At 36.0% G+C, this 26,644-nt stretch overlaps 1 protein-coding gene across 2 annotated transcripts in view; it reads right to left on the reverse strand.

Annotated features, from left to right (window-relative positions):
- Positions 1-242: 242 nt before the first annotated feature.
- Ino80 (chromatin-remodeling ATPase INO80) overlaps positions 243-26,644 on the reverse strand; it is a 196,354-nt gene continuing 169,952 nt past the window's right edge. For both annotated transcript variants that reach the window (XM_081759007.1, XM_081759006.1), the window contains exons 30-32: positions 9,176-9,328; positions 4,166-4,356; positions 243-1,388 (exon numbers count right to left, since the gene is read on the reverse strand). In XM_081759007.1, coding sequence (XP_081615133.1) covers positions 4,169-4,356; positions 9,176-9,328 — 341 coding nt within the window. In that variant the 3' untranslated portion in view covers positions 243-1,388; positions 4,166-4,168. The remainder of the gene's footprint in view (positions 1,389-4,165; positions 4,357-9,175; positions 9,329-26,644) is intronic.

Here is a 26,644-nt window from a genome sequence, read left to right on the forward strand (position 1 = left end):
TACAATTTGCTGTAACTTACAGAAAACCACAGTACTCACTATAACGCTGAGTACATATTTCTATAATAATTTTTGAATTGCACAAACATGCACTCGAATAGGTGTAAATATTTCAAAGTTACTGGCACAAGAAATTGTACGGCAGATATTTATCTATGCTGCTGACTATACTATAAAACAATATACTAACCGATTTATAACTTTCCGCCTCACATAAAATATACAATATAAAACGCAATGAAAACGTAGACAATAAAAACTCTATTATTAGACTTCTTTTTTTAAAAAAGAAAATACATTAAATAATACATCAAATATGTTATCTTCAACCATCATTCATATCAGCAATATATAATAATTTTGTTCTACACATTTGGACTTCTATACACACTGAACACATATGTTCATCTTTGCAAAAGAAATTACTTTATTATAGATACATTTATATATATAATATATGTACACATATTTATATTTTTCTACTTAAAAGAAATATTTTCCTCTAGTGAAACGCTAATCTAAACTACTTGGAAAAAGAAGGAGCTTCTATTTTGAATGTCTATTTGCCTTGTCCAGATATAAACAACAGATTGCTTTTAGACGTTAGTTCATCCGTTAACACAGTAAATGTTTGATTCTTCAACACACATATATATAGTAACAATTGGTCCGATACGAAAAAGTAATAAATAAGCATTATTTATAATAAAATCACGCTAAGCCCACCTCTTAACCTCCTGAGTTTGCACATAAATATTCATACCAACAAATATACTATACAACATTTCGTCAGCATTATATGCAAATAACAACATTTATATAAAGAAATTATCATCTTGCTAGCCAAGATGTGGTCTAACTTGGGCAGTTTTTCAGAGATATCCTTTCAATTCCTACTTATTTGCAACTGTGTCACCTTCTCTCAGTTAATTCAGTGCAGAATAGTGTAGTATGACTTTCGATTTGTATTTGGTTTTATTATTGCCTTCTTAAATCTACATAAATAAGAAAGTCATGTAATTGTTCCCATTATAAATAAACAGTCCAAACAAAATTTTGGAACGATAAAAACAATCACTTAGCAACAATTAGAATAAAATGAATTTCATTTATAACACCACACAGTGCTTCTGAAGATATGTCTTCTTTGCTAATTTACCAACAAAATTAAGTTTGAAATTTACTTTCATTTTTAAGACGAGTGTTGTTAAGTCAAAATACTAAAACAAAATTAGTTTCTTTTTGCAGTACTGAATTTCTGGTCAAACTAATAGTACAAATGTTCACTTGCTTTCTAAACAACACATCCAATAACTTAACTCTTCTTTGCTGCACCTTTTCTACAATTGTCCGAAAGTACATCTCAGGTTCAGACGTTATAAACAAATCTGCAATACATTGAAAAAGAATATTAAGAATAATCTTAGAATTTTATCTTGTATAGAAAATAAATACTACCACTTACACAGCGTCAGAAGAAGAAAAAGAAAACAATTCTTTTGTCTAGTACTATCTCTGAATGCAAAAAATCACCACTTTGTTTTTGCTTATTAACAGGTGCAAAACAAATTTTCCTAAGATTTTTCCCCCTTTCTTCCAATTTCCGAAAGATGCACATTCATTTCAGGTGTCGACAAACAAAGCAATGTTTTGACTTCTATCCATAACAGACAGTAACCAAAAATAAAAAAGTACAAAATATCTTTGTCGCACATAGATCAAATGTAGTTTGCTCGATTTACTGTGAGCAGACGACATATATGTATAAGGAAAACAACACGCAGGGTATGTCTCTTCAGTAGAAACCCAGTTAATACGGTGAACTTTTGATAAGTTGCAACAGCAACTGCCTCGGTGTCGTAGTTATTTTATTTCGTTGTCAGCCTTCATGGTACAAAAAGTACCTGATATTGTATATCCTTGGTTTAAAAAACCAATGTTTCATTACTGCAGAAAAAAAATGCTATCCTGTGTCGAATCGATCCAATGCGATTGTTACTTCTATAACATCTTTCTTCTAAACCTACCCAAAGATCTTTTGCCTTCAACTTCCCTAGTAGAATATCCAACTCGTACGTATTTTTCATGAGAGTTATGTATCCTGCTATTTTCATCTTAATTTTATTATCCGTATGAAATTCGGTGACCTGTAGCTATTATAAAGATTCGTACTTTTACCGATAGTTTAATTTCTTTGATTATTTCGAGATGGTAAAATGTTCATATGGATAAATAATAATAATCCAGAAAGGGATATGACCGGCCAGGTGACATGCTTAACTGTGTGATGCTTGATTACGGATGCCCAGGTTTCTAGCTCTCTAGACCTGAATGCATTACATTTTAATTAAGAAATCCCCAGTTGCCTAAAAGATGTTGGGTTAACATAAAAATCTTCCTTTCAATAATAATAATAATTGAAAGGAAGATTTTTATTATTATTATTATTATTTACAGAAAAAATCTCGCTATAGGCATCAAGTAATGTTCACTCGCTATATATTCTACACATACGAAGGGAAGACGGAATGTTTTGACCCTCACAGGCAAGAGTTGTTATAGATCTACAATTGTCGTACGATTATAACGCATAATTTTATAAAACAACTCGATGTCAAATTGTATGAAAATAATGTGTTTTCTTCATGTTTTTTACAGATTTGAAACGGTTGATGTATCAGGGAAGAGAGCAAGCGATAGAGCTGCGATTTGGCACCTCTATTGGCAGAGCCAAATTCAACAGAAATTCACCAGGATATGACTCAAACTTCGGATAATGAAGTTCCATCATTCGAAGCTGTTAAACATTGGATAGGCCAAATCAAACGTGTACAGCAAAGCATTTTGGATATACTAGGAGAATGACTTCCAGTGATGGCAACAACAACGAAGAACATTCAAATGGTATGATGGATATGATTATGGATGATCATTTGAGTTTTTGACTGAAAACAATCTCTGAACGTATAAAAATCTCGGCCGAAAGTGTGAGACACTACCCATGAAGAACTGTCCATAAACAAAATTACCATTCGACAGGTTCCATAACAAAAGAACAACCAACAGGTGTTGATTTACCAATCCAATCTCCAGTTGATGGAAGTAACATTGAAGCCTATAAGAAGTGATATGTAACACTTCTTATAGACATCACCATTTCGACTCAGAAACAAAAACCCAGTCACAACAATGATAAAACTCCTCATCACCATTAGGTCATATCTGCTCGAAAAGTGATAGCGACAATTTTTGGAATCAAGAAGGGATAATTTGTGCTGACTTTCTGAAGACAGTCTCATTATCAATGGAAATATTGTGCTAACCTCCTAGATTGCAAGCAGCTACTGAGGAGAACAGGCCAGTGCAACTTGAAAGCGAAGTCCTCCTGGATCAAGACAATACTCCTCCTCACCATGCCGCGATTGCACAAGTTACTTTATTGATTGTAGGTCCCAGTGCTTCCCCATCCACCTTATTCGCCCATCTGGCACGATCAAATTTTCATCTATTCCCTACGTTAAAAAAATTGCAGCACCAAATGCATTACGGATCTGTGAACATGTAGAGAAATCCTAATTCAATTCTAACATCTCTTTCAGGTGAGTCTCAAAACTTTTCACTTTCTCCTCATACCGGATGGCGCCAAAATCATTTAACACTATACAAATTACGATGTTATGCTTTTGTGGGTTGAAACTGTTTTCCTTGAAAGCGTAAACCACGGAAAAAGAAACTGACGAATATTATTGTCAATCGAACACAGTTCCTCTCAACAAGATTTGGAATAAACTAATCACGTTTTCTATGATGGTACTAAATCAGTTCAGTGTGTAAAAAGAACTCTTGAAAAAAAAATTGTATGCCATAAGTGTTATCATTTCACATAATCTCCTTCATACCGATTTGATACACAACTCCTAACTACTGCGTCAAACTTACTACAGGTATTTCTAAACAAATAATCAGATATCTCAATGTGAAACATTCAATACGATATTAATAACATGCTTACAAGAAATTATTTTTAGGACCTTTTATTAATGTTGTGCACACATGCAATTGGCATTGTATTATTTGTTTGTAATTAGTGATACGACAGCAAAGTTGTAATAAAAGTAAATGAAATTATACTGTCTATGAGATTCATACCAAGTATTCTGTTTACCTGCTAATCAGGTCCCTGCGTGTAAAATCCAAAAGGACGTGGCTGCGGAGTCGTATCCAAAGTTGTTGTGCCAAGAGGAACTGGCAAAAGCTTTGGAGGAGCTGGACGACTTCCTTGATTGCTTGGGCCAGCGGGCCTTAGTCTAGGTCTACCTGGGCCTCGCTTTACCACTGGCTGACCTGGAGCACCACCTGGAACGAAGAATAGTTCAACGGTTACAGCAAATTTCACAATACAATTTCCTAAAATATAGTCCTCAATAAAAAAATATTTTTCGAAGACCGGGGAGATTTACCGGCGGTCTTGTAGCTATCTGAGAGGTCACGAAAGCCGGATAGATCTGAGCGACGAGAAAAATGAAATAGAATTTCAAAATGGAGAGCATTAGCTTTAGTTTCTGGAACTGAAGATCATTAATATTAAAGCTCACAAGTGGACAGAAGCAGGCAGGAACATAATGTCTTTGATGACTGTTTCACTGCGAAGTAAAAGGAAGGAGAACTCAATCTTAATGCATTCCAACATTTTAAAATAAGGAAAGCATATAAATTTAGAGAAAGGGGTAGGACTGTTACAGAGGGTGTCATTTTTTAGCATGAAAGAGAAGCTAAGCATGGTATCTTCGATCGACATCAACCGAAATCCCTACAGGATTATTTTATTCTATCAGACCAGGAAATCTGAAAAATTTACGGAAACTAACTGAAAGAATGCATAGGCAAGTAGGAATAAGAAAAGAAAGATGGCTGAAGGATTAACAGACGGAACAGCTGGAGAAGAACAAGTAAGGCAAAATTATAAAAGGTTGGCATGATGAAAGGGTAACAATAAACATAAGGGCAAAATATAAGAAATAATATTCTAAAAAAAAACTACGCATGCTAGCCAGGTAAAACTACATTTTATAAAGACATACATGGAGAACTAAAGAATTCTTATTTGAGCTATCTGAAAAGTATAACTTAATTATGAATGGAAGTTAGAATTGGAATAAAAGTCAGTGACAAGTTCTTGGAAATTTTTGGAATAAGACGGAGAAACGAGAGTTAACATGAGCTGAATTTTGTACTGACCAAAATGTTGTTATAAGGAATAACTTTCAGCAGCCAAAAAGAAGATTACATAGAAGAAGTCATGTGATTGCAGCAGGTCCTAAAATAGACTACGTACCTCTTAATCCGACAACTACATAAACAAAGCAAAGAGTTACATGGGAGACATATGCCGATTCCAACCATACACTAACAGTAATACAAAACCAATTACGACCGAGAATTAACAAGACTATTAGAAAGTTGAGAAAAGGTAAGAATACCTTGAGAAAATCTCCTAGATGGACACAGAGAGGTTTAACAAATACCACCAGAAGAAAATATCGCATAAAAATGGGAAATAATAAAGAACAAGACTGCAACAGCAGCAAACGTGTTCAGGTAAAGATGATCGTATAAGCCAAGGATAAGTAAGGAAATACGGGGTGCTATAAATATTTTTGGGGGGGAGTGCGAGACAGCGCTCATCATTTGTCAATCAACTATTGTTTGATGTAGTAGAATGCCGATACAGATAGCAGTACTCACGTATTTTGTGAGTCAAGGTACGAAACGGATGTTGTTATAGAGATTAGTGTCTCAGCTAAATTGATTATATTGTTGCTTTGTATGTGCTTCTGTTAGTTTCTAATACGTACTTTGATTATGAGAAATAGATATCCTAAAAGAAGTGAAACTCACCAAAAATGCAAAGAGTTATCGACGACACAAGGTGTGCTCGGAGAAACAATTCTTAGGGTCGTATGTAAGTTCTAGTAACATTGTTTCAAAGACGATGTTATAGGAAGGCTACAACATCCTACGAAGAAACATCGCGTCAAAGTCTGCCAAGAACTCCGTCAGTGTGCCGTGGATGACTCGTCCTTCATGTCGAGGATCACTACTGGTGACGAAACTTGGGTGTACTAGTACGATCCTGAGACAAAGTAACCAAAATGAAATGAAATGAAATTTTACGGCCTACGGTTATGCCGGCTAGGCTAAAGGAGATGTTGATGATGAGAAATGAATGAAAATGGTGGAATGTAGATGGGACTCGATTTGATTCCAGTGAAGACATTAAGAGGAATATGATAGTCCAGCTCAACAACATTCTAAAATATGCATTCCAGAGGTCTTTCCAACAATGGACGGCCGCTGCCGTAAGTGTGTGCACTCCCAAGGAGACTGACTATTTTGAAGGAGATTAATCACTGTATGTTATTTGAATAAATGTATTTTTGCGATCAAAGGTTTGATATTTTTTGTATACACCTCGTATATTAAAAACTTCACAAAGCAGAAGATAAAATACTAATGGGAACACCTAATATAATTAGGTCTTATTGTAAGTGATGATAATGATATATTGTTTTCTTAAGAATTATTCTCCCACCAGCTCCAATATCAGTTAATATTCTTTTCAGTGTTAAAAAAAAAGAACTATGAGTATGGCAATGAAGCCTGCAGCACTTAAACAAACTCTAAATAAGCTTGATGAACAGTATTCCTCACGTTATTGACTGACACTCGTGTTTATCATCAAGATGGATATACAATTTACCTCACGTTGCATTTATATTTCGATTTAATGTAAGAATAAACACTGCAAAAAAACAAATCTCCAATCTGGCACGGTCGCCCACAGATTTTGAATTTACAGTCATGTTCAAAAGTGGATTCCTTAGATGAAAGTTCATTTTCGGATTATTTCAAAACATATTGTATAGTTTGGTTTACAGTAAAGCAGTTTAAGACATTAGTGAATTTAATCTAAAATTATTATCTGAAGATACTATCGGAGGGAAAGAAATTTTGAATGAATCGCAAGACTTTTTCATAGTGTCATGTGTGCGTGGTCGCTGATTCGAATCCCACTTTAATAGTATGATCCGCTCTTTATGGTCTCACTATTATACGAAGATATAAAATACAATCTACTATGTGGTGTTCTTAACTATCTTCAATCAATAATCTCAGTTATGTATGCTTTGCTTTATCTTACTATGGGTATTACCTTTGTTGTTTTAAATCATATGCAGTTGAACTCGGTTATAACGACCAAAAGGAATCTAAAAATAGCGGTGTTATAAACGAATGTCATAACCGACATGGGTTGTATCAGTCAGGCATCGGAAGTTGGAATGATTAAATATTTGACTACTCTATCAAGCATATATTACACACACAACTTTGATCCACTTTTTAATGTCGTACTAAGATGGTATAAAATACCTTGCCTATAAAATACCTTGTTGATCCCACTGAATATTTAACGCAGTAAACGAGGTGTCATAGAAACCAATTGTTTTGATAACTATTTGGTCTAGGAATTAATTCGTGCGGGTGGACAAGAGATGGCGCAACGAACGGAGCGTCCCACAGTTCCGTGTATCCACACATGTGTTGCAAACCCCTGTCATCGCGTATCGTTCGTAGTATAGGGCAGTGGATTAAAGCGTCAACAACACCAGTTTGTAGTTAAGTGAACATGGCGCAATTTGTGCCTGATAAAGTGTTTTTGCGGGGTGTCCTGCTGCAATACTTTAACATGCAGAAAAGTGCGACTGAAAGTCATCGTATTTTGGTGGAAGTGTATGGTGACCATGCTCTAGCTGAGCGAACGTGTCAGAAGTGGTTTGCACGGTTTAGAAGTGGTGATTTCGGCTTGGCAGACCAAGTGCGAGCTGGACAGCCAAAAAAATTTCAAGGCGAAGAATTGACAGCATTGCTCGAGCAGGATTCGTGTCAAACGCAGGAACAACTTGCAGCAGCATTAGGCGTTGATCAAACAACAGTCTCCAAACGCTTGAAAGCCATGGGAATGATTCAAAAGATGTCACATTGGGTTCCACATGAATTGAAAGACAGAGACGTTGAAAGACGAAAAACCATTTGCGAATTGCTGCTTCAACGACAGAGCAGAAAGGGGTTTCTGCATCGAATTATTACGGGTGATGAGAAGTGGATCCATTACGAGAACCCTAAACGAAAAAAGGCCTGGGTGAAACCAGGTGAACCAGGTCCATCACAACCAAAACGAGATATTCACTGTGCAAAGGTTATGCTGTGCATATGGTGGGATATGAAAGGTGTGGTGTACTATGAGCTGCTGCAACCGGGCGAAACTATGAATGGAGAACGTTATCGACGACAATTAATGCGTTTGAAGAAAGCTCTGGCCAGAACACGACCAGAATGGGAGAACAGACATGATAAACTTATTGTTCAACATGATAACGCTCGCCCACATGTCGCAAAACCGGTCAAAACCTATTTAGAAAATGTCGGATGGGAAGTTTTACCCCACCCGCCGTATTCACCAGACGTTGCTCCTTCGGACTACTACTTGTTCGATTGCATGAACAACGATTTGATTGGACAGCGGTTTACTTCTTCAGAAGATATCGAAACATGGGTCTCTGACTGGATCGCTTCCAAGGATGAGGACTTCTTTCGCCACGGAATCCGTACATTGCCTGACAGATGGGCGAAAGTGGTGGCTAGCGATGGACAATATTTTTCTTAAGGTATTTATGTATTTTGTGTTTGTACTACAGCTTCAATGTGTGCGTACCAACCGCACGAATTAATTCCTAGACCAAATAAGTTCAACTGTAGTTAAGAAAGAATCGAGAATCTTTTTTTTAACTAAGCCTGATAATCTAAATCTAGTATTGTACTGGAAATGATTCTACCTGTCTTCATGAATAACAATTCATCATCACACTTTGCGTGCTTCAAGAATTAGCATTAATATGCTAATATTTTATTAACATACAATAATGCAAGCTAAGATAAATCGGTAAACATAATATTGAACTTGAAAAAGACCTGGTATAAAATGCTGATATTTACATGCACCAATTTTCTTCGATAAAATAAGCGTTTTTTAAATTGTTCAAATATTATTATTTCTGTATTAAAATATGATTTATATAACATACGAGTTTGATATATCCAGCTCTGTTCAACTTACGCATCAATGACTTTTGAGGATCACCGTTTCCACGTCCTCGCCCCCCTCGCCTACTTGGACCTCTCGCTGGACCCCGTGGCCTTCCTCTTCGTCCGGAACCTCTTCCTGGTCTAGGTCGTGACGGAAGGAGTTCAGATGATATATGCAATGAACCTGAAAATAAAAGTATAATTTACTTGATCCATTTGAATAAGTAACAAAATTCATATAAACATTTTTAAGGGAATCTCATAGTACCGTAACTTAATTCCATTTAGGTCAGATTGTCGTTCAATGCAGGTCAACAATATTGTATTAACTACAGAAGAGAAAGGTCAAATACCCAGTGTTGATAATAATGTTATCCACAATTTATGTAACTTAAATACTCCATTAGTTGCTCATTTTATTTCATGTATGCAAAATGGAAATATTACAACCTTTGGAAAGCTGAATTTTAACACAGGAATTTAACAGAATGATATAGAAAGGCACTCTTGACTTTTAGACAGATATTGTTCTGTAGACATAATGAAAAACGACAGAATAGAATTATTAACCATGAAAAATTTCCTAGATTTCAGAAACAATAATCGAAAGAAGGACCGACTGTCATTTTCTTGAACCAAAGTTAAGACCCCAAAATACAACCTTTATAAGCTACATTCCACCAAGTCTTCATCTTATTGGACGATGGGAAAATTTCTCGGCCTTGCCTATTAATGACACTACCGCCAAGCTTCTTTCTCGCTCTCCAGAGACTCGCACATCTTTCATAGTCATCGATATGAAATTACCTGATCGAGTAGTTTCTGTTAGCCAACTATATGAGGTAGAAATGACGTCTGTGTTCTGTGAAATGGATAGAAATGAATATCATGCTTTCGTAGTTTCTTGTTAATGAGTTTTAACGATAAAAGAGATTGATGCAAAGTTTATCGAAGGTACGGAGACGCTTCTAATTCATTCTGAACAATTAAAGAATAGGTTATCGAGTTTAAACACGGCTATACCAGCCTCAAAGGAGAATTACATAAAGGACGTCGAAAAGGTGCACCATCACGAGAAACTATTGAACCAAACCCGAAAGCAGGCATGACTGGTTAAACAGCTTTTTAGCTGCGGAACTTGTACACACATCGATTCCTATCGCCGTAATTTCTAGACAAGAGTTCGTTCTTTCTTAACTGAAATTACTATCAAATTATCTCATGATATTGGATTAATACCAAATATACTCTACCCACAGCAGTCGAATCCGGGACCACTCGAACTGATGACAGTTCCTAATCAATTAGTTCTACAAATTGAAAAAAAAAAATCTATAATTTACGGAATCTTTAACATCGCATCGACTTTATCTTGGATTCCCTCATTGGTGAAAAGTTTTACTTCTTCCTCCGCTGTGATGATAATAATTTACAAGTCAAATTTCACACTACACTAATTTGATTCGGGAACTCTAAAAATGTTCGTTGCGGATAACATAATATTCTGGTGGTTTTAGCAAGACAGTGTGTTTCCTGGAAAGCTAATTTCACGCTCCGGAAACTCTCCATTATAGCATCTGATTCACCTGTTCTCTTGAGTATACTTGACAACGTTTTAAGGAAACAACCATATAAAGTTTTGACTCTGGCTTAATATTAAAAACTACTGATTAACTATATATATAAAACCAGAAATCCCTTTCACAATTGCGGTACAAAAATAGCATTTATTTTTGTAAGTTTATGTTTCTAAAACCCTTCCTTGAATCAACATGAAACATGTTCTCAATAATTAACATTCCAATAAACATCTATGTCTGCAGACTTAAACGATCTCGATAAGGATGTTGGCGCAAGGAAATTCTGTTTGGGTATTATCTTCTAGACTAGGATCAACGTTAACAAAGGAAATTATTGATTTTTAAATTTCAGGAAACGACAAAGCGACGACATACTCGTTCACACTCACACTACTAGAATATGGACATTTTCTCTAAATATCACTCAAACTCCTTCATTATTTCCTCTACTTTACGTAAAAGTTTGTATGAATGACATTATTTAAATAATCCACTTTTCTTCTGAAAATAGGTCCTTTGCCCTTTTTCAAAAATAACATACCACGATTATGTTCTGAGGCTGAAGGAGACGGTAATAATGAGATGGATGACAATGGTGGAATGAAGAAGTGGGAGAAATTCGAGAAACACACACACACGCAAATGGTGTTTACCTACCACAAAACCCACTTGACAACAGCTGGTAACAAATCAGACCCCCGACACAGCTCTACCAGTGGGTTTCGCTCTTATCTGTAGATCTATCAATATTTATTATTTTAAATACAAATCAAATTACTTCACAAGATTCTACCTATGACTGAGGGATTTGTGATGGAATATTTCTTTGGATAAACTATATTGGGGCTAGAGACAAACAGATGTGCACGAACTACAGGATGAGACAAAAAAAGAAAGTTCGACTACATATCTGAAATGACATTCAAATACGTTCAACATGATCATCTATTTCTTGAATGCATGCCTTCATTCAATGCTCCCAGTTACGCAAGACTAGTATCTACAATTAGTTGTTCACGATCACGGATACAATTCCCACAATGCCCCTGTCTGTTTCTCTCTACTTGTTTCACTCATTGCGAATACCGATTTCAGATACTGGTTGAAGTTTAGAGTTGTCTTAATTCTAACATATTCAAAGCCTCTACACAAAGTTCAATTTATGTAACCAACACCCTAGTCGTACTACATGCCGATTCTCGTAAGATCAGCGAAGTCAAGCAGTGCTGGATTTGGTTAGAAGAAAGCCGGTGAATGTTTGTACTGAGCACACGGTGTTGGCAGTGTAGTTTCTACCCAGCGGCGTGAGGACAACTGGAGAGCTACTTGAAAGAAAGAAGTATCAATCTCCGCTCAGAAAGCCAATATCAACGGTGGAGTGAGTCGATTTGTTCACCACACATCACCATAAGGGTGTGAGCGACACACACTGACTGGTAAAATCTGGCCCTTAACGGCTGTTGCAGCAGGAGAGGAGTAATTTATGTAAGAAGATACTTAAATATGAAAATTGTCATGCCATTAATAATACTTAATTTTATCTTATATCACAATTAATATGAATAATTTCTGTTTGAATAACACGAATAAATAAAACTAGTTGATGAACACCATGGTTTTCATATTTTTTATTCATTTTATATTTTATATTCATTTCATTTTATATTTACTTCATTTTATATTTTTTCGGTTGCTGTGAATTTTATACAACACTTACGGCAAAACTGTTTTGAATGAAGTACACGGCACATTTTGATTGAAAACTGAATATAGTTTATGATCTCCCTTATTGAATCATAAAAGGTGGCATGAAATACAAAATTCGATACGTTTGTCAGAAATCCTATTTATGGTTTTAAGGTATGCGAAACAAGTTACAATATGATCTGTAATGTGCAAAGAGGACGTGAAAAGTAAAGTGTCACAATGAGTGACCTGGCAGTGATAATAGGTATAAATTATAAAATAATCAATCTGCATTTGGGATTGTATTCGAGTCTCAAACTCATTCGAAGTATCTTCTGTACGGATGAAAAATTAGTGATCACATAAGCTGTTTTAGACATTTTCCTGGCTTTCGTGACCGGTAAACATCATGTACTATACAAGTTTTGCGCAATCGATTACATCAGATCAGTGGCGTATGCAAAGAGAGATTGCTGGACTGGATTGGTGCTGACTGTCACAAACCTAACGCAAACAACATTCAGGAAGAAGGGGAGGAGTGAATAAGGGCACTTTCGTACGTACATATGCAGAACAGAATTATAGCAAAACTTACGTAAACTGGAACTTGAATAAAGAAGAAATATGTCTATAATGAAAAGGTTTCAAAGTCTCCTGTTCTGTTATTCATTTCATGCACCAATGCCAACAGTTGCTCGACGACGAACGACGACGTAACAACGGACGCCAAAAAGCATGGAAGAAACGTGTTGAATCTTATTCCATACCTCATTTAATCCATACTTTCAGGCAGCTTCGATAGGAACCTTGTTCTAAACTTCTAATATATTCCGAGATAAGATGTGTGTTCAAAACAAGACCGAACTTTTGCTATAAAATACCCTCAAAGCAGTCCCCTTTACTGACAATACAAGTTCCCAATGTTTCTTCCATTTATGGAAAGCCTGATGGAACGCACTTTCTGGAATGCCATGTAGATCTTTTTGTTGCATTGTCCTGAATCTCTCTTGTGGTTTGGAAACGATGTCCTTTCAAAGTGGTCTTAAGTTTAGGAAACACGAAAAAGTCTACTGCGGCTTGGTCCGGAGAATAGGGTGGTGGAACACAACGGAAGTCAGATGTTTTGTCAGACAACTGCGGAGGAATTTTGCTATGAAATGACGCATCTGTAGTTTCTTTTCTTTTTTTCTTTCTTTTTTTTTTAATTAATTCAAAATTTGATGGCATGATCCTATGCTGATGCCCACTTCGTGAGTAAATCACATCACAAACTCTCGACATGGTCGTCATCTGTTGAAGGTTGTCCAAGCCTAGGATCCTCACCGACTGATGTTCTACCTTTTCAAAACGCTTAAAAAAACTCATAGCACTGCGTTCGACTCACAGAGTTGTTCTTGTATGCTTGGTTAAGCAATTGAAATATCTCTGTACAATTTTTACTAAGTTTGTAGCAAAATTTCACATACACACACACACGTTGTTCTTCAAGCTTCTTCATTGTCACTTTGTCACTAATCCGACGAACAGCCTGTGCATGTGCTTAGTTCAGTGGTTGTTGATTTAATCACAGGTTTATAAGTAGCACCTGCAGGTCGCCAGAAAATGCAGCATGGATAAAAGTATTCCCATTATTCCCTCCATAAGCGTGGGATATGCTACTAGGCAAACTGTCTAGGGCCGCTGAGCTCAGAAGGACCGCAAAAGAGATGTATCAGGAGGTGGTGTAGTAACGGGCGAAGGAAGATTCGGCCATAAGTTGACCTAAATCCACCATTTTCCTCCATCTACATATATATTCAGTGTGAGTCCCGTTGCCCTTCAATTTATGCTGTAATATCCTTACGCAAGCGATAGCTTTTTGCAGGGGCATAGCAACGTAAAACTAAAACATTAAGGTTATTTTCCAATACTAGTTCAACTTGGTTTGGTGTGGAGTGGAGGCAATCAATGGGAAAAGAATGTCGTTCGCAAGCACCAAAGTTCTCTGAAAATACTTGTAATTTTGTTATAAGTTATTAAAATCCATTCAGTGACTTGCACACAAGTGAGAATAATTTTTATAAATGAGTTGTTAACCAACATTTTCGAAACAGCTCTTCCCGCTGGTATAGGGGTGACGCGTGGGCCATTAATGTACATAGTTCTGGGTTCGATTCCTACTCGGAGAGCGTTGAAAATTCCAATACATTACGGTGGTTCCAATTCCACCGTAATCTGTAACTCAACGTCTTATATAAAGTTGTTGCTAAAAAGGGACGCTAAACTTCGTAGAAATTTTCGAAGCATTATACGTTAGGAATTCCATAATACAGTGTAAGTAAACACATCCAGAGAGAGCAAGAACGAGAGAGAGAACGCCGTAATCACCTCACTTTTACTTGTCACACTCGCGAAAACGAAATACACGATAGTGGTAAGGTTGCCAATGTAACATTTGAACTTTAAACCCTGAAAAGATGGAGGGGCCACCGTCTTCTGAAAGGTTCTAAAGGCGAGTATTTATTTGGCTCTTTAATCGCGCACAGCTCGTACTCCTGTGCTTCTATAGGTTGATGCAAGGAATGTGGATCTAACACAGGGATAATGTTCACGGGTCCGCTAGACAGTTATAGACCTGTCTCTGCGTATAAGGATCGAGCTTTTTTATTAGTGTATTACTATACATGTGACCAAACAATATGTATTTATCAAGCTCAAGGGAGGAGGCAATTACACTCTCCTGTCCTGCCCAAACGACGTCCCTGGATAATTTGATTGCAATTTCTGACAAGAAATGCAATTAATCATTCAGGGTGTCTACTAAAATTCCAAAATGAAATTTCGTGACTTTTCTTTACCAAATCATAAAATTTCCTAACATTTTCAAGAGCGAATTTGGGTGCGAATTAGGTCGAATTTTCATCCATGCGATAGAAACGTACTTTGCTTTGGTAGCGTCTAAACCCGATCATAGACATTTTTGGTGGTGAATTTTGACGTTTTATAGAACAAAATTTTCCAATATGTACTTACATTTGTACATTTAAAAAAAATCGTGACCCAAAAGCTAAATTTCGTGACTTTTTCGTGACATTCGTGACCGATGGATACCCTGTCATTAAATAACTCATTTCTGTTAACAGTTGTTTAAAGCTTTGCGCCCTTTGGAAAGTACAAAACCTACTGCCGTGATTAACAATTTCCATAGATTTCACAAGGAGCATCCTCCTAGGTTGATGTGATATGCAGCCTTTGAAAAAGGGAAAGAATACAAATAAGGACGTTTATGAAACTATGGGAACATTTTGTGAGGTTTTGTTTTATTCAGACTCTAGAAAGGCATTTCAGAACAAACGAATGAAAGAGACGGTTTTAGAGCTACAAAATCTTGTAAACTGGTTCATTTTTTTTTTTCGTATGAATGGAAAGAGTATATTACGTCACACAACGTTTTATACAAGAAGAGATGGAGGAGAGGGTGAGTTGGGTTGAATACCAGAAGTAATTAGTCAATGAGAAGTGTATTTCTGAATGCATAAGCACACGGCGCAATAGTTTGTTCTTAAGTTGGACTTAAACTTTTTGTAACATTTTATATAAATGGAACTGTATATCATGACAACGTTGCAGCGGATACAGCAACTTGTTTGAAAGATATTGGTACAGTGATGTTGAGAAAGGGCCTATCCGATATGCTATAAGGACCAGACTATTACGCAATGCGTGCTAAGTCAAAAGTTACGATGCGTGCTAATTGGGGTCTGGAGATCCCAAGTCCATATGTGAGATATATCAAGCACCAAACCCAGTGCGTGGGACGCCCTGGGTAACTCGCAGAAGATGGATATACTTTATCTTTGTTATTAATTTTACTCAAACAACTTGACTTTTGATAATGTTCTATCCATATCTACCTTACGTGCTATACATCGCTTTTAAGCTCTTCATTATGTCTTTGCAATAAGCTTTCAATTAGCCATCTCCTTATTACAATTTTTGAGATGTAGACGACTTCATCTTTTTCATTGATTTACCATTGACATTAATGTTTATGTGCCGTGCTTTTCTTTCTAATTATGTTCCATTCATTTTAGGACAATGTGCTTTGGAAATACAGAATCTACATAGTCTCTTCTATATTTAACCTGAATTTCAGCTATCTCCCTCTTTTGGCTTTTGAAATATGTGGAGAAATTTCTTTCTCGTTTATTTCCCACTGACATTAATGTTTTGTGCTTTTTTTTTTTTTTTTTTGACTATGTTCCATTCATTTTGAACAATTTGCTTTTGCAATATAGAACCTACACAGTCGTCTTGTATATTTAAGCTGAACTGGAGCCATCTCCCTCTTTTGGAGTGGAGGAACTATTTTCTTTTCACTGATTTCCACTGATATTAATACTAATGTTTCGTGCTTTTTTTACTACGTTCCATCCATTTGAGGACAATTTGCTTTTGGAATAGAGAATCTATATAGTCTCTTCTACATTTGAGCTGAATTTCACTCATCTCCCCCAAAGTCTGTTGACATCATTGCAACTGGATAGGGCCTTATGTGGCACTCTCCATATTTTTCGGATTGTTATTTTGACTTCATTCCGAAGGTGAAAGAATCAAATTCATGGAAAATTGTTTCGGTCACACGAGGACACCACTGTACGACGCGAAATATCTTGCTTTACACCTCAGGCATATGGTATTCGGCCTCCTTCACCATTAGGAGCTTGGGAACATTTTAGAGTGTACTTTGAAGATTCGTAGGCTGTTCTCTGAGAGTCTATTTTTCTCCGTATGTACTAACGTACGCTCATCTACACTTTTTGTCAAATAAATACATAACGCAAGATACTGCCTCTATGTCAACTTATTGTTCATCCTATCCTCTTCCAGCCCCACATGGTCCTTATTGTTTCTACCTTAACAGCTACATTCCTTTTTATTAATTTATGCTTTGCCGGTCTCACACTCTCAAAAAAAGCTCCATCAATTGTGTACTGTATAGATCTATTATTATTACTTTACAAAAAAAGCAAGTATTTAGGATTGATCGACTATTTGTTTTGTTAAAAAAAAAAAAAATACAATGTCCTGAAAGATAAAGAATGCACAAGATATAAAAACGCGCAGTGCAAATAACCAAAACGACTGAAGAGCTCGGTCTAATTTAAAGCAATAAAAATAATAAATCTTCTATTCATCCTTGTAAGCGCGCTCACTCTTCACGTGTTTATAATGCGGACAAATTCTCTCCTGAATGCTTGACTTGAGGCAGTTCTCTACTATGTATTTTGCAATTAGCGGGCGATGTTTGATGAATGGGAAAGACAAAGATAAAAGATGATTTCTTTCCGACATTCTTTCGTCCCTGACTGCAAATCAACGCAATTTTCGATTAAATCATGCATGCAATATTATGAAAAACAAACAAATGTATGAAAAATTCTTCTTACGCTCTTTCTGCAGGGTGTTTACTTTTCAATTAGAGTACAACATGGGAAAATGAGCTTAGAACTTGTTAAGGAAGGGTCGATGAGCATCAGTGGCAAAATATTAAACGATGCGAGTATTTACCCGTACAAAATCTGTTTTTATAATATTCTAAAACATCAACCATGGAGTTTGTTTTAAAAACTACTTGAACATTAAGAAGTAAGAATAACAATACAGATGATTTAGCTGGAATAATATAAATTCTTGTTACAATTCGTTATTTTCTGCAGCTGTTTCTACGACCTTACGTCACATCTTTATCACGCATTTCTAGGCATTGAAGCAACGAACCGAAGAACACTTTATTTTTATGATGTTTCTTGCCAATGGCACAGAATTACGTTGTAATCATAAAAAGAAGTTGATCCTTAGTATTTCTTTCTACTAAGCATTGCTCTACTATAATTAACCAAAATATCTCGAAAATTCATTTGGGAATTGATCAGAACTTCATGTAAGAATGTTTTTTTTTTTTTTGCTGTAAATAGGAAAATCGCTTCAGATTTACCTACTCTTGAAAAACATTGATACTAGTCACAAGAAGATATTATTTTATAAGGAAAAAACTGAATGGAGATATTGCGATTCACGAACCTGTAACAGAAAAAGGGATAGGTATTGAAAACAAAACTAAATTACACGATGGCGAGAGAGGGAAGTGAAGCAGATATGGAACAAATACTGTTTTTGCTTCGAACTGCAGGGGGAGGGGAGGAATTCGGGTACGAATTCGCTAGTCGGCCATTATTATTGAGGTTTCCCCAAGATTTTCATCAGGTGAATGCCGGAATCTTATCTTAAAACACAGGCAAACTTACATTTCCTATCACATTATTGTTTTTTGTTCGTTAGTTGCAGTTTGGCATAGTTTTCCAGCACCGATATTATATGAGACGTATACCTATAGTTTAAGGTGAACTTTAAACCACAACAATGTGTTCAAACTTCAATGGTTCTTACCCTGGGAATCGAAATCGGGATCACGTACGACACAGGCGTGCAAGCTAGCACTACATTAGCGCTGGAGAGCGATCACTAGGGCTCGGAAGTTGAGGAATAATCCTCTTTTATACGAGTGCCCGAAGACGAGGCGTAAGTAACATATGTTCTGGGTCATTTAGGCCAAAAAATGATGGATTTTATTTGCCCTTTTTGCTTTTTTCGGCGATTTTATGTTTATTGGTATTTTTAAAAGCTTTTAATATATCCTAACGTCTTTTTTTGCCTTTCATCCTTCGCCAATAAATTTACTGGTCATTAACTCGAATCACTACCACCTCTTAAACATCTTCTCTTTAGTAAAGAAAATTCAAAAGATACGACATTCTTCAACGACTGAACTGATAAGACCGGATCTGCAACAATCAGAAGTCAGATAAGCAGGCGTAACAATGTCCTCCAGCAATGGAGAGTTAAGAAGGGGAAGTTTTCTTATTTTAGTTTGTACAATCCGCGGCAAAAAACCTGCAACATGAGGATGTAAGTTTATTGTGAAACTACGCCTAACAGCACAGGGAATGAACATAACGTCTAAGTGGAACGAATCACGCCAGGATAAACCTCCGCCTCCTCCCGTGCACACTTATTTTGGAGCAAAAGACTTCATCATTTCACAATAAACTTATATGCTCATGTTGCAGGTTTTTTGCCGCGGATTGTACCTCAGTTTGTGGGAAAAGGACAGACCGTCAACCTATCAGAAGCTTGTATTTCTTGAGCATTATATTCATTAAATATGTAATTCTAATTAAATTGGGTGTTATTTTTACGTCCTTTTTTCCAGTTTTAGGTCCATTTTTAGAAATGTTTAGGTCTTTTTATAGGTCCTTTTTAGACAATTTTTAGGTCTTCAACTTCCAAGCTCTAGCGATTACATTATTATTATTATTATTATTATTATTATTATTGATTTAAGAGATTACAGTGTAAACTAGCCAAGCAGGCACAGGCAGTGCTGATAATTAAATCAACGTTAAGATTATAGGATGATGACCCTAGTCAGAGATCGCAGACCAGGCCTGTCATAGATTGGAAAGTATACGGTTTATATAAGCATTTTTTTCAAGCGGTACCGATTGCAATTTGTGGTACAGCAAAATCACAGAAATGCGGTGCAAACGAAATATTGCACCGAAAAATGCGATACACTTATGATTATAATTTATGACAGAAGTGAGCTATTTGTGCAACAATAAACAGTACCGAGAAGAAATTTACCTGGAAGAACCATTTTAATACACTATTCAACGTATTCCCCCCAAATCTCAATACACTTTTCACAACGCTGTTGCAACATTTCTAACCCTTGCAAATAGAAGGTCTTGTCCTGCTGTGCAAACCAGCCCTCCACCTCCGCAATGAATGCCTCATCGGATGGAAAATGTCTGCTTTTGAGATGTGGGAAGAGGTGATAGTCGGAGGGTGTCAGATAGTGAGTAGGGTGAGGATATGTTAGTAAGTATTTTAATAAGAAGCCATGAATAAATCTCGAGTAAAAGAATATAAAAAAAGTATTGAAAAAGATATAGTCTTCCGAGGTCATTCGAACGGTGTCGAGAATTTTGCGCCTGGGAAATTTGCGCCCTACCTCAAGAACAGGGAAAATTGCGCCTGCGATGTACCTCCACCGGGGAGTTTGAGCCCTGCGAAATAAAAGAACCTATTCGAGTTTACGTATTTGCTCGGAGGGGCTGACATTACAGCATAAACAATCTTCCCCCCACAGCCATGCTATTTGTGATTAATTTTCATTGTGGCTATATAAGGGGAGAATAAACTTCAATATAAGCCAAAAGAACACAACGGATCAACGCAATCACTGCTCCTTCCAGAGATGATTTTGAGGGAACACTGGCTTCCCCAGAGCTCTCAAGAGTGCCCCCTCGGAGGAGACCAAAATAATACGCCTATAATATAATAATAAATAGAATAGTACCACCAGTGACCCCCCTTCGGAATATTAAGTGTGCCCCCCGGAACATTTTTTCTGAAAGAACGACTGAACGCAATTGTGTGTTTGAAGTGTAATTCCAGCAAGTAAACACATTGTACATAGTTTTCTTGATAATATTACTGAACTGATTTTACATTCACTTTACATTTTCTTTTCTATATTTTGTGTCCTGAAAAGCCAAACAACTCGCAAGGATTGTGAACAGAGACATCTGGGTAGAGCCAAACAGCCTTTTGTAGATTAAATTATACTCTTTGATTATATTAATAAATAATTATATATCAGCCATTTATACTTTTATTGTAAATTTTGTAGTATAGTGAAAAATTGTATTTGTATGGATTGCCCTTTAGTGAACTAAAATTGTATTTTTTTTTCATTTGTTCGGAATATTATAACGGATGGAGTAACTCACTGAGACGATGAGAGGCAAGCCTAGTTCAAGTGTGAGTGGAAGTTACTTTACACAATACAAAAAATAAGTTGAATTGTAGGGCGCAAACATCCCAGTGCATACATATAGCCGGCGCATTTTCCCTCTTTTTGGGGTAGGGCGCAAACATCCCAGTGCAAATATATTGAGGGCGCATTTTTCCCTATTTTTGTGTAGGGCGCAAATTTCATGGGCGCAAAATTCTCGCATTCAAGGAAAATATAATGTCCGTGAAGTTGACAAGCCACTTATGTCAGACCCCCATTTCGACTTTAAACATCGCTAGTGCTACGTTAGTGTTCGATAGTGACGCAAATCGTTAGTACTCCACAGATAACGTATGCTTTTTTAAATAATGGATATAGGTCTTCTAACTGCATGCCAACACGCCCACTTCTAAGAATCATCTAAAAAATGAGGCTAACCGTTAGAGCAAGTAAGTGTTCATTAGTGCCATTAATATTAAAGTTAATGCCTCCATCGTACGGCTCTTGGAGTAATAATATCACTTTAACAACTTTATACATCAGACTCACCTTATTAAAATTAGCGAAACGAACATGATAACACCACGCTCTTTGCTAGTCTCAATGCGTCCCTACATTCTCGCGAACATAATGCGCAATGTGGATGTCCCCTGACGTGCCCAAGTTAGCTAGTTTTTTTTTGCAACTATTGTTTATCTGTTATTTATTGCTAGTCTGCAGAGTAGTCCTTACATTAATATGCCACTGTCCTTGATAATCATTGCGTATTTACAAGCAGTTTGTTATTACTGTTAGAAGATATCAAAAAACAACAGATAAAATCTACTACTTAACGGTTCATATTTTTCTTTTACAGTACATAAACAATTAATAATAATAATAATAATAATAATAATAATAATAATAATAATAAGACTATTCGAGTATAAAAGTTATCAATTGCATCACACTGGCAACAAGCGACGCATATTTTAACTTCATAAAAATTCGTTTCTCACGATTTTCTGGAAAACTACATATGATAACATCTTCATTCTGTCAAGTTGTTTATCTCAGTGTGATATATGTCTTACCTCTGGACAATATCACAGTAAAACAAAAATTAAATATTAGGAGTACATCGTACTTTTGGACTACATCTCATTAACCATGGAAAGATTGATTAGTGTATACTTTAGGATGTTTCAGCTTAACTTGCATCATGCATTCTTAGGATTACAAAAAGGAAATTTGTTCGTTTGCACTTAAACAAAATTCTTAGGATTACAAAAAGAAAAAATATTTTTTCCGAATTCCGGATTTCTTCGGAATTCCGGATTTTTTCCGAATACCGGATTTTTTCCGAATTCCGGAATTTTTCTGAAATCCGGATTTTTTCCGAAATCCGGAATTTTCCGATTTTACTTTCCGGATTCCGGAAAGTAAAAATTCCGGAACTGGCCATCCCTAATTTCCACCTTTTGTTCTTGGAGGTCAATGACCAGAACACACCCTGACAAAGGGGTGGTGAAGGAAAATGCGAATAAGAAAAAGCACGTACAGAAATTCAGGAAATGGTTGTGTATTTGTTTACCTTATCTGTTTTGGCAAAACCATTACCTATATCGGCTGTTTTCATCAGTGGGGAGCTTTAGTAATACCGGAAAATTCTCAAGATTAAAACTAACCATCTCAATTGTCATTTATTGGCACCTGACAGCTTGTCGAAAGGTAGCGGAGATTTTGAGACATGAATTCTCTTAAGATTTTCTCAAACATCTTTCCCTCCAAGAGAAAAACTTGTAGCTCATTAACAAGAGGTGGTTAACTACATAATTAGAATGTGCATATGTGCCAAAAATAAAAAATGTACATATATTAAATATACTGTAGTAATTTTTTCTAGTACTCGTATTGTTATGATTACTCTATATACATTATTTAAGAGTAGCCATTGTGCCATTGCTTATTAAAACTATACAATCAAGTAAAACTAGAAACCCTATTCTGAAAATACACCAATCACTCTTATATTCTGTAAGTTAGCCACCTGTCTAAGTTGGCCACTTTTCAATGGAACCGATGGTGGCCAACATAGACAGGTTTCACTGTACTAGTAAACATTCAGTGATAAATATCCTCTCGCTCGAAAACCCAACCGTTCTCCAGTATTTTAGGTTCTTAATAACACAAACCAGTCCACTACGGACTACATCCATACTATTGGAAACTGGTCACAGAATTGACAACAAAGATATCTTGTGAACTTTTAGATATTGCATATGGAAATAACGCGCCTTAACGAGATTTCGAGACCGCATCGTAAGTTTTGGAAACAGGATCACTAGATAAAAATGTGACTTCAATAGTACCCTCTTTTCTGTTCTATCTTTTCATACTTATTCCACGTACTGGTAAGGAGGCTATAAATGACGCATCTAGTTGTTACGTAGCATTAGTCCAGAAGTCCTGTTTTAACTAAGGCCTCTTGTTTTTCCGTTGAAAAGAAGGAAAGTAGTGGTTGGTTTAGAACTTCTTGAAAGGTGAGAAAATGAACTGGATTTGAGTAATGGTTGGCTATATTTGTCACGAAATGTACATCTGTCTGAAACTAACTTTATTGTGTCATTACTGTAAAAATTAAAAGTTCACACTGAATAATTTCAATTCTCCCTTTCTAATGGTGTTACGGTCAGGACCTAATAGAAAATTCTGTACAGGCGCATTCAAAAAAAGCTACAGCTTAGACAATCTATAGGACAAAGTAAGCATTAAAAAAGAAACTATTATTACTTTGTCTTTGCGTTGCTTTCCATTATCATTATTGTTTGTAATATACAAAAAAATATATTATTTTTTATTAGTTCTTATTCATAGTCAAAAATTATCTGAAAATTTTATCTGGAGAAAGATCTACGGTTTTGAATGATATTGGGTGAATCTATCGTTTTTGAGCACAAGAGTGTACTTTAGCTGCTATGGACTCTTGAGAAAATTTATTTACAGGCGATTTAGGGAAACTGGCATTATGTTCCGAACATGACTTTCAAATATTAATGAATTCAAACGTGCTTTTTTTTTAAATAATAATAATAATAATAATAATAATAATAATAATAATAATAATAATAATCCTAGCTGTCATAGAAAGCTGTGATACGTTCCGTATCATTACGAGGTATTCTAATATAGATCTTCCATATTTAGTTATGCTTGTCAAAAAAAACGTGCCACATATATCGCGGTTACGGATTTTAGTACTTTTTACTCATTCAGTTGGTTTTCTCCCACACCACTTTAAACAATTTTTCTTCACAGATGTTAGATTTGAAGCTTCCATGGGTAACAAATCTAAAAAATGGTTTCTAATACTTAAAAAAAAAAAAAAAAAGAAAGAAAAGCGCACACTACTTCTCTGAATGGAAGTAGTTCACTCAATTCATTCCCTCCTACTTATCTAAAAAGAATAGCATATGCAAGGGCACACCACTGCTATTAGTTTCAAAAGTACATCCGGATATGCACGAACACGGAAATCACGCGAATCGAGAGGGAAAAAAGTAAATTCTGAATACTAAATTTACAGGTGTGGTGGTTTGGCCTCCTCATCATCTGCTTTAAATGTTCTCCCTGGTATCAAAATAACCTTTGCTATATTCATGCGTACAGCCACCGCCTAGTTTTGTAGCTTTTCAATGGTATCGAATATCAAATGAAGTCAATGGACTTTTCCCGCCACTTTCTACCTTGATTTTTTAAGAAATGAAAAAAAAAAAACACGAAACGTTCACATATGTTGTTTACATATAACATCTTGTGCCATATGGTCATTTAATCTATACAACTGTTTTATTTGTATTATTTATTAGGCAATACTATGCAATTTCACTGTTAAAACTGAGGTACAGCTGCTACACGCTTTTATAAGTTTGTAATGAATCTGTACGTGAAATCTCACAGGCAAAATTATCTTTCTGGAAATATACGATAATTCCGTTTTTCCTCACACTAAAGTCAGAAGCTATTTTCATGTACATGTAAATGTGAAGCAGAAATTCATGGTTTAAAGTTTATTAATCATTCTAATTCAAACAATACAAAAATCTGTTTTCTTCGTAGTTTATTTAATATAGAACATGGTCACGCTCAGTTTAGTAACGCAGCTTCGTGTCTTCGACTCTAATCGTGCCATTCAGACTTTGAGCTTCGTTGGTTGGTTGGTTGGTTAGAAGTTTTAGTGTTTCGTTTCGGCACCAAAGCTATACAACACATACATCTACAATTAAGGTGGAATCCGAACAACCGTAATCATTCGGCACTCATAGTGTGGGGAGGGGGGGCAAGGGAAGGCAATTGCCCTCCCTGGATTTTCGAATAGGGTTCAGTTCTTCGAAATACATGTGAAAACATTGGAGTTGCTTACTCATCCATTACAGTATTTAATATATTTACTGTTATGCAATATACTGTACTGGTATGCAATATATTTACTATTATATTTCTGGCCACAAAAACGTAGATTGCCTTCCGAAGTCCGAAAGAACAATACCTGACTCCTTTTCTCTACATTTTTGTCACTGATAGGGTTGGAAATTGTACGACACGCATACTGTAAATTTGAAGTTGCAAATTTGAATATATGAATAGGTATATTTGAAAACATTCTGGTGACTTTTAGAACCATGTGACTCACTCTATCCATATTTCGTGTAGGAGGCAGACAGAGAAATCATTATTTTTGACTGAAGGATTAAGATCTCAAGCAGCAAAGTAAAAACATTTACTTGCAATGTCTATTACAAATTTCATGACGCAGTAAAATTACTTAATGCCACAATATAATAGAGCTTAAACGCGTCGATATGTTTTACCTGGTATACATTTTGCCGCAGATACGGCAAATCTTACTTTTTTAAACCGGGACCTTAATACAATCATTCTTTCAATGGAGCATGAAAAAAAAAAAAAAAAAACTTATCTGACTATCTGTTACGATGTATTTTTGTAACTAATGACAAGGAATCTTTAAAATTAAGAATGAAATATATTAATGTTTCACAACTATGCCATTTAATCTAAGGGAGACGATGATTTAGGCAAGCGAATGAAGGTGAAAGAATTAAGGAATAAGAATGTGGGAGGAAACGGGAGTATCCCAAGAAAACATACGAACAGATGTTACTTACTAGGGATGATTCCATATCGGGACCAAGTATCTGGCTAAAACCTATATATCGTCTGAAAGCTCTTGCTATGAGAAGTACGAAAAACGTTTTCAAATCACGGGCAAACTCACAATCTCACCCTACAAGGGGCCAGTTTGTTGGTGTTTGTGACCCTATTCAAACGACAGAAGTAAAAATGAATGTTACGACCCACAACACGTAAGCATCCAAGCCCATTATGTTCCTTT

This window comes from Thermobia domestica, chromosome 5 (assembly GCF_964235325.1).
Source record: "Thermobia domestica chromosome 5, izTheDome1.hap1.1, whole genome shotgun sequence".
NCBI lineage: Eukaryota > Metazoa > Arthropoda > Insecta > Zygentoma > Lepismatidae > Thermobia > Thermobia domestica.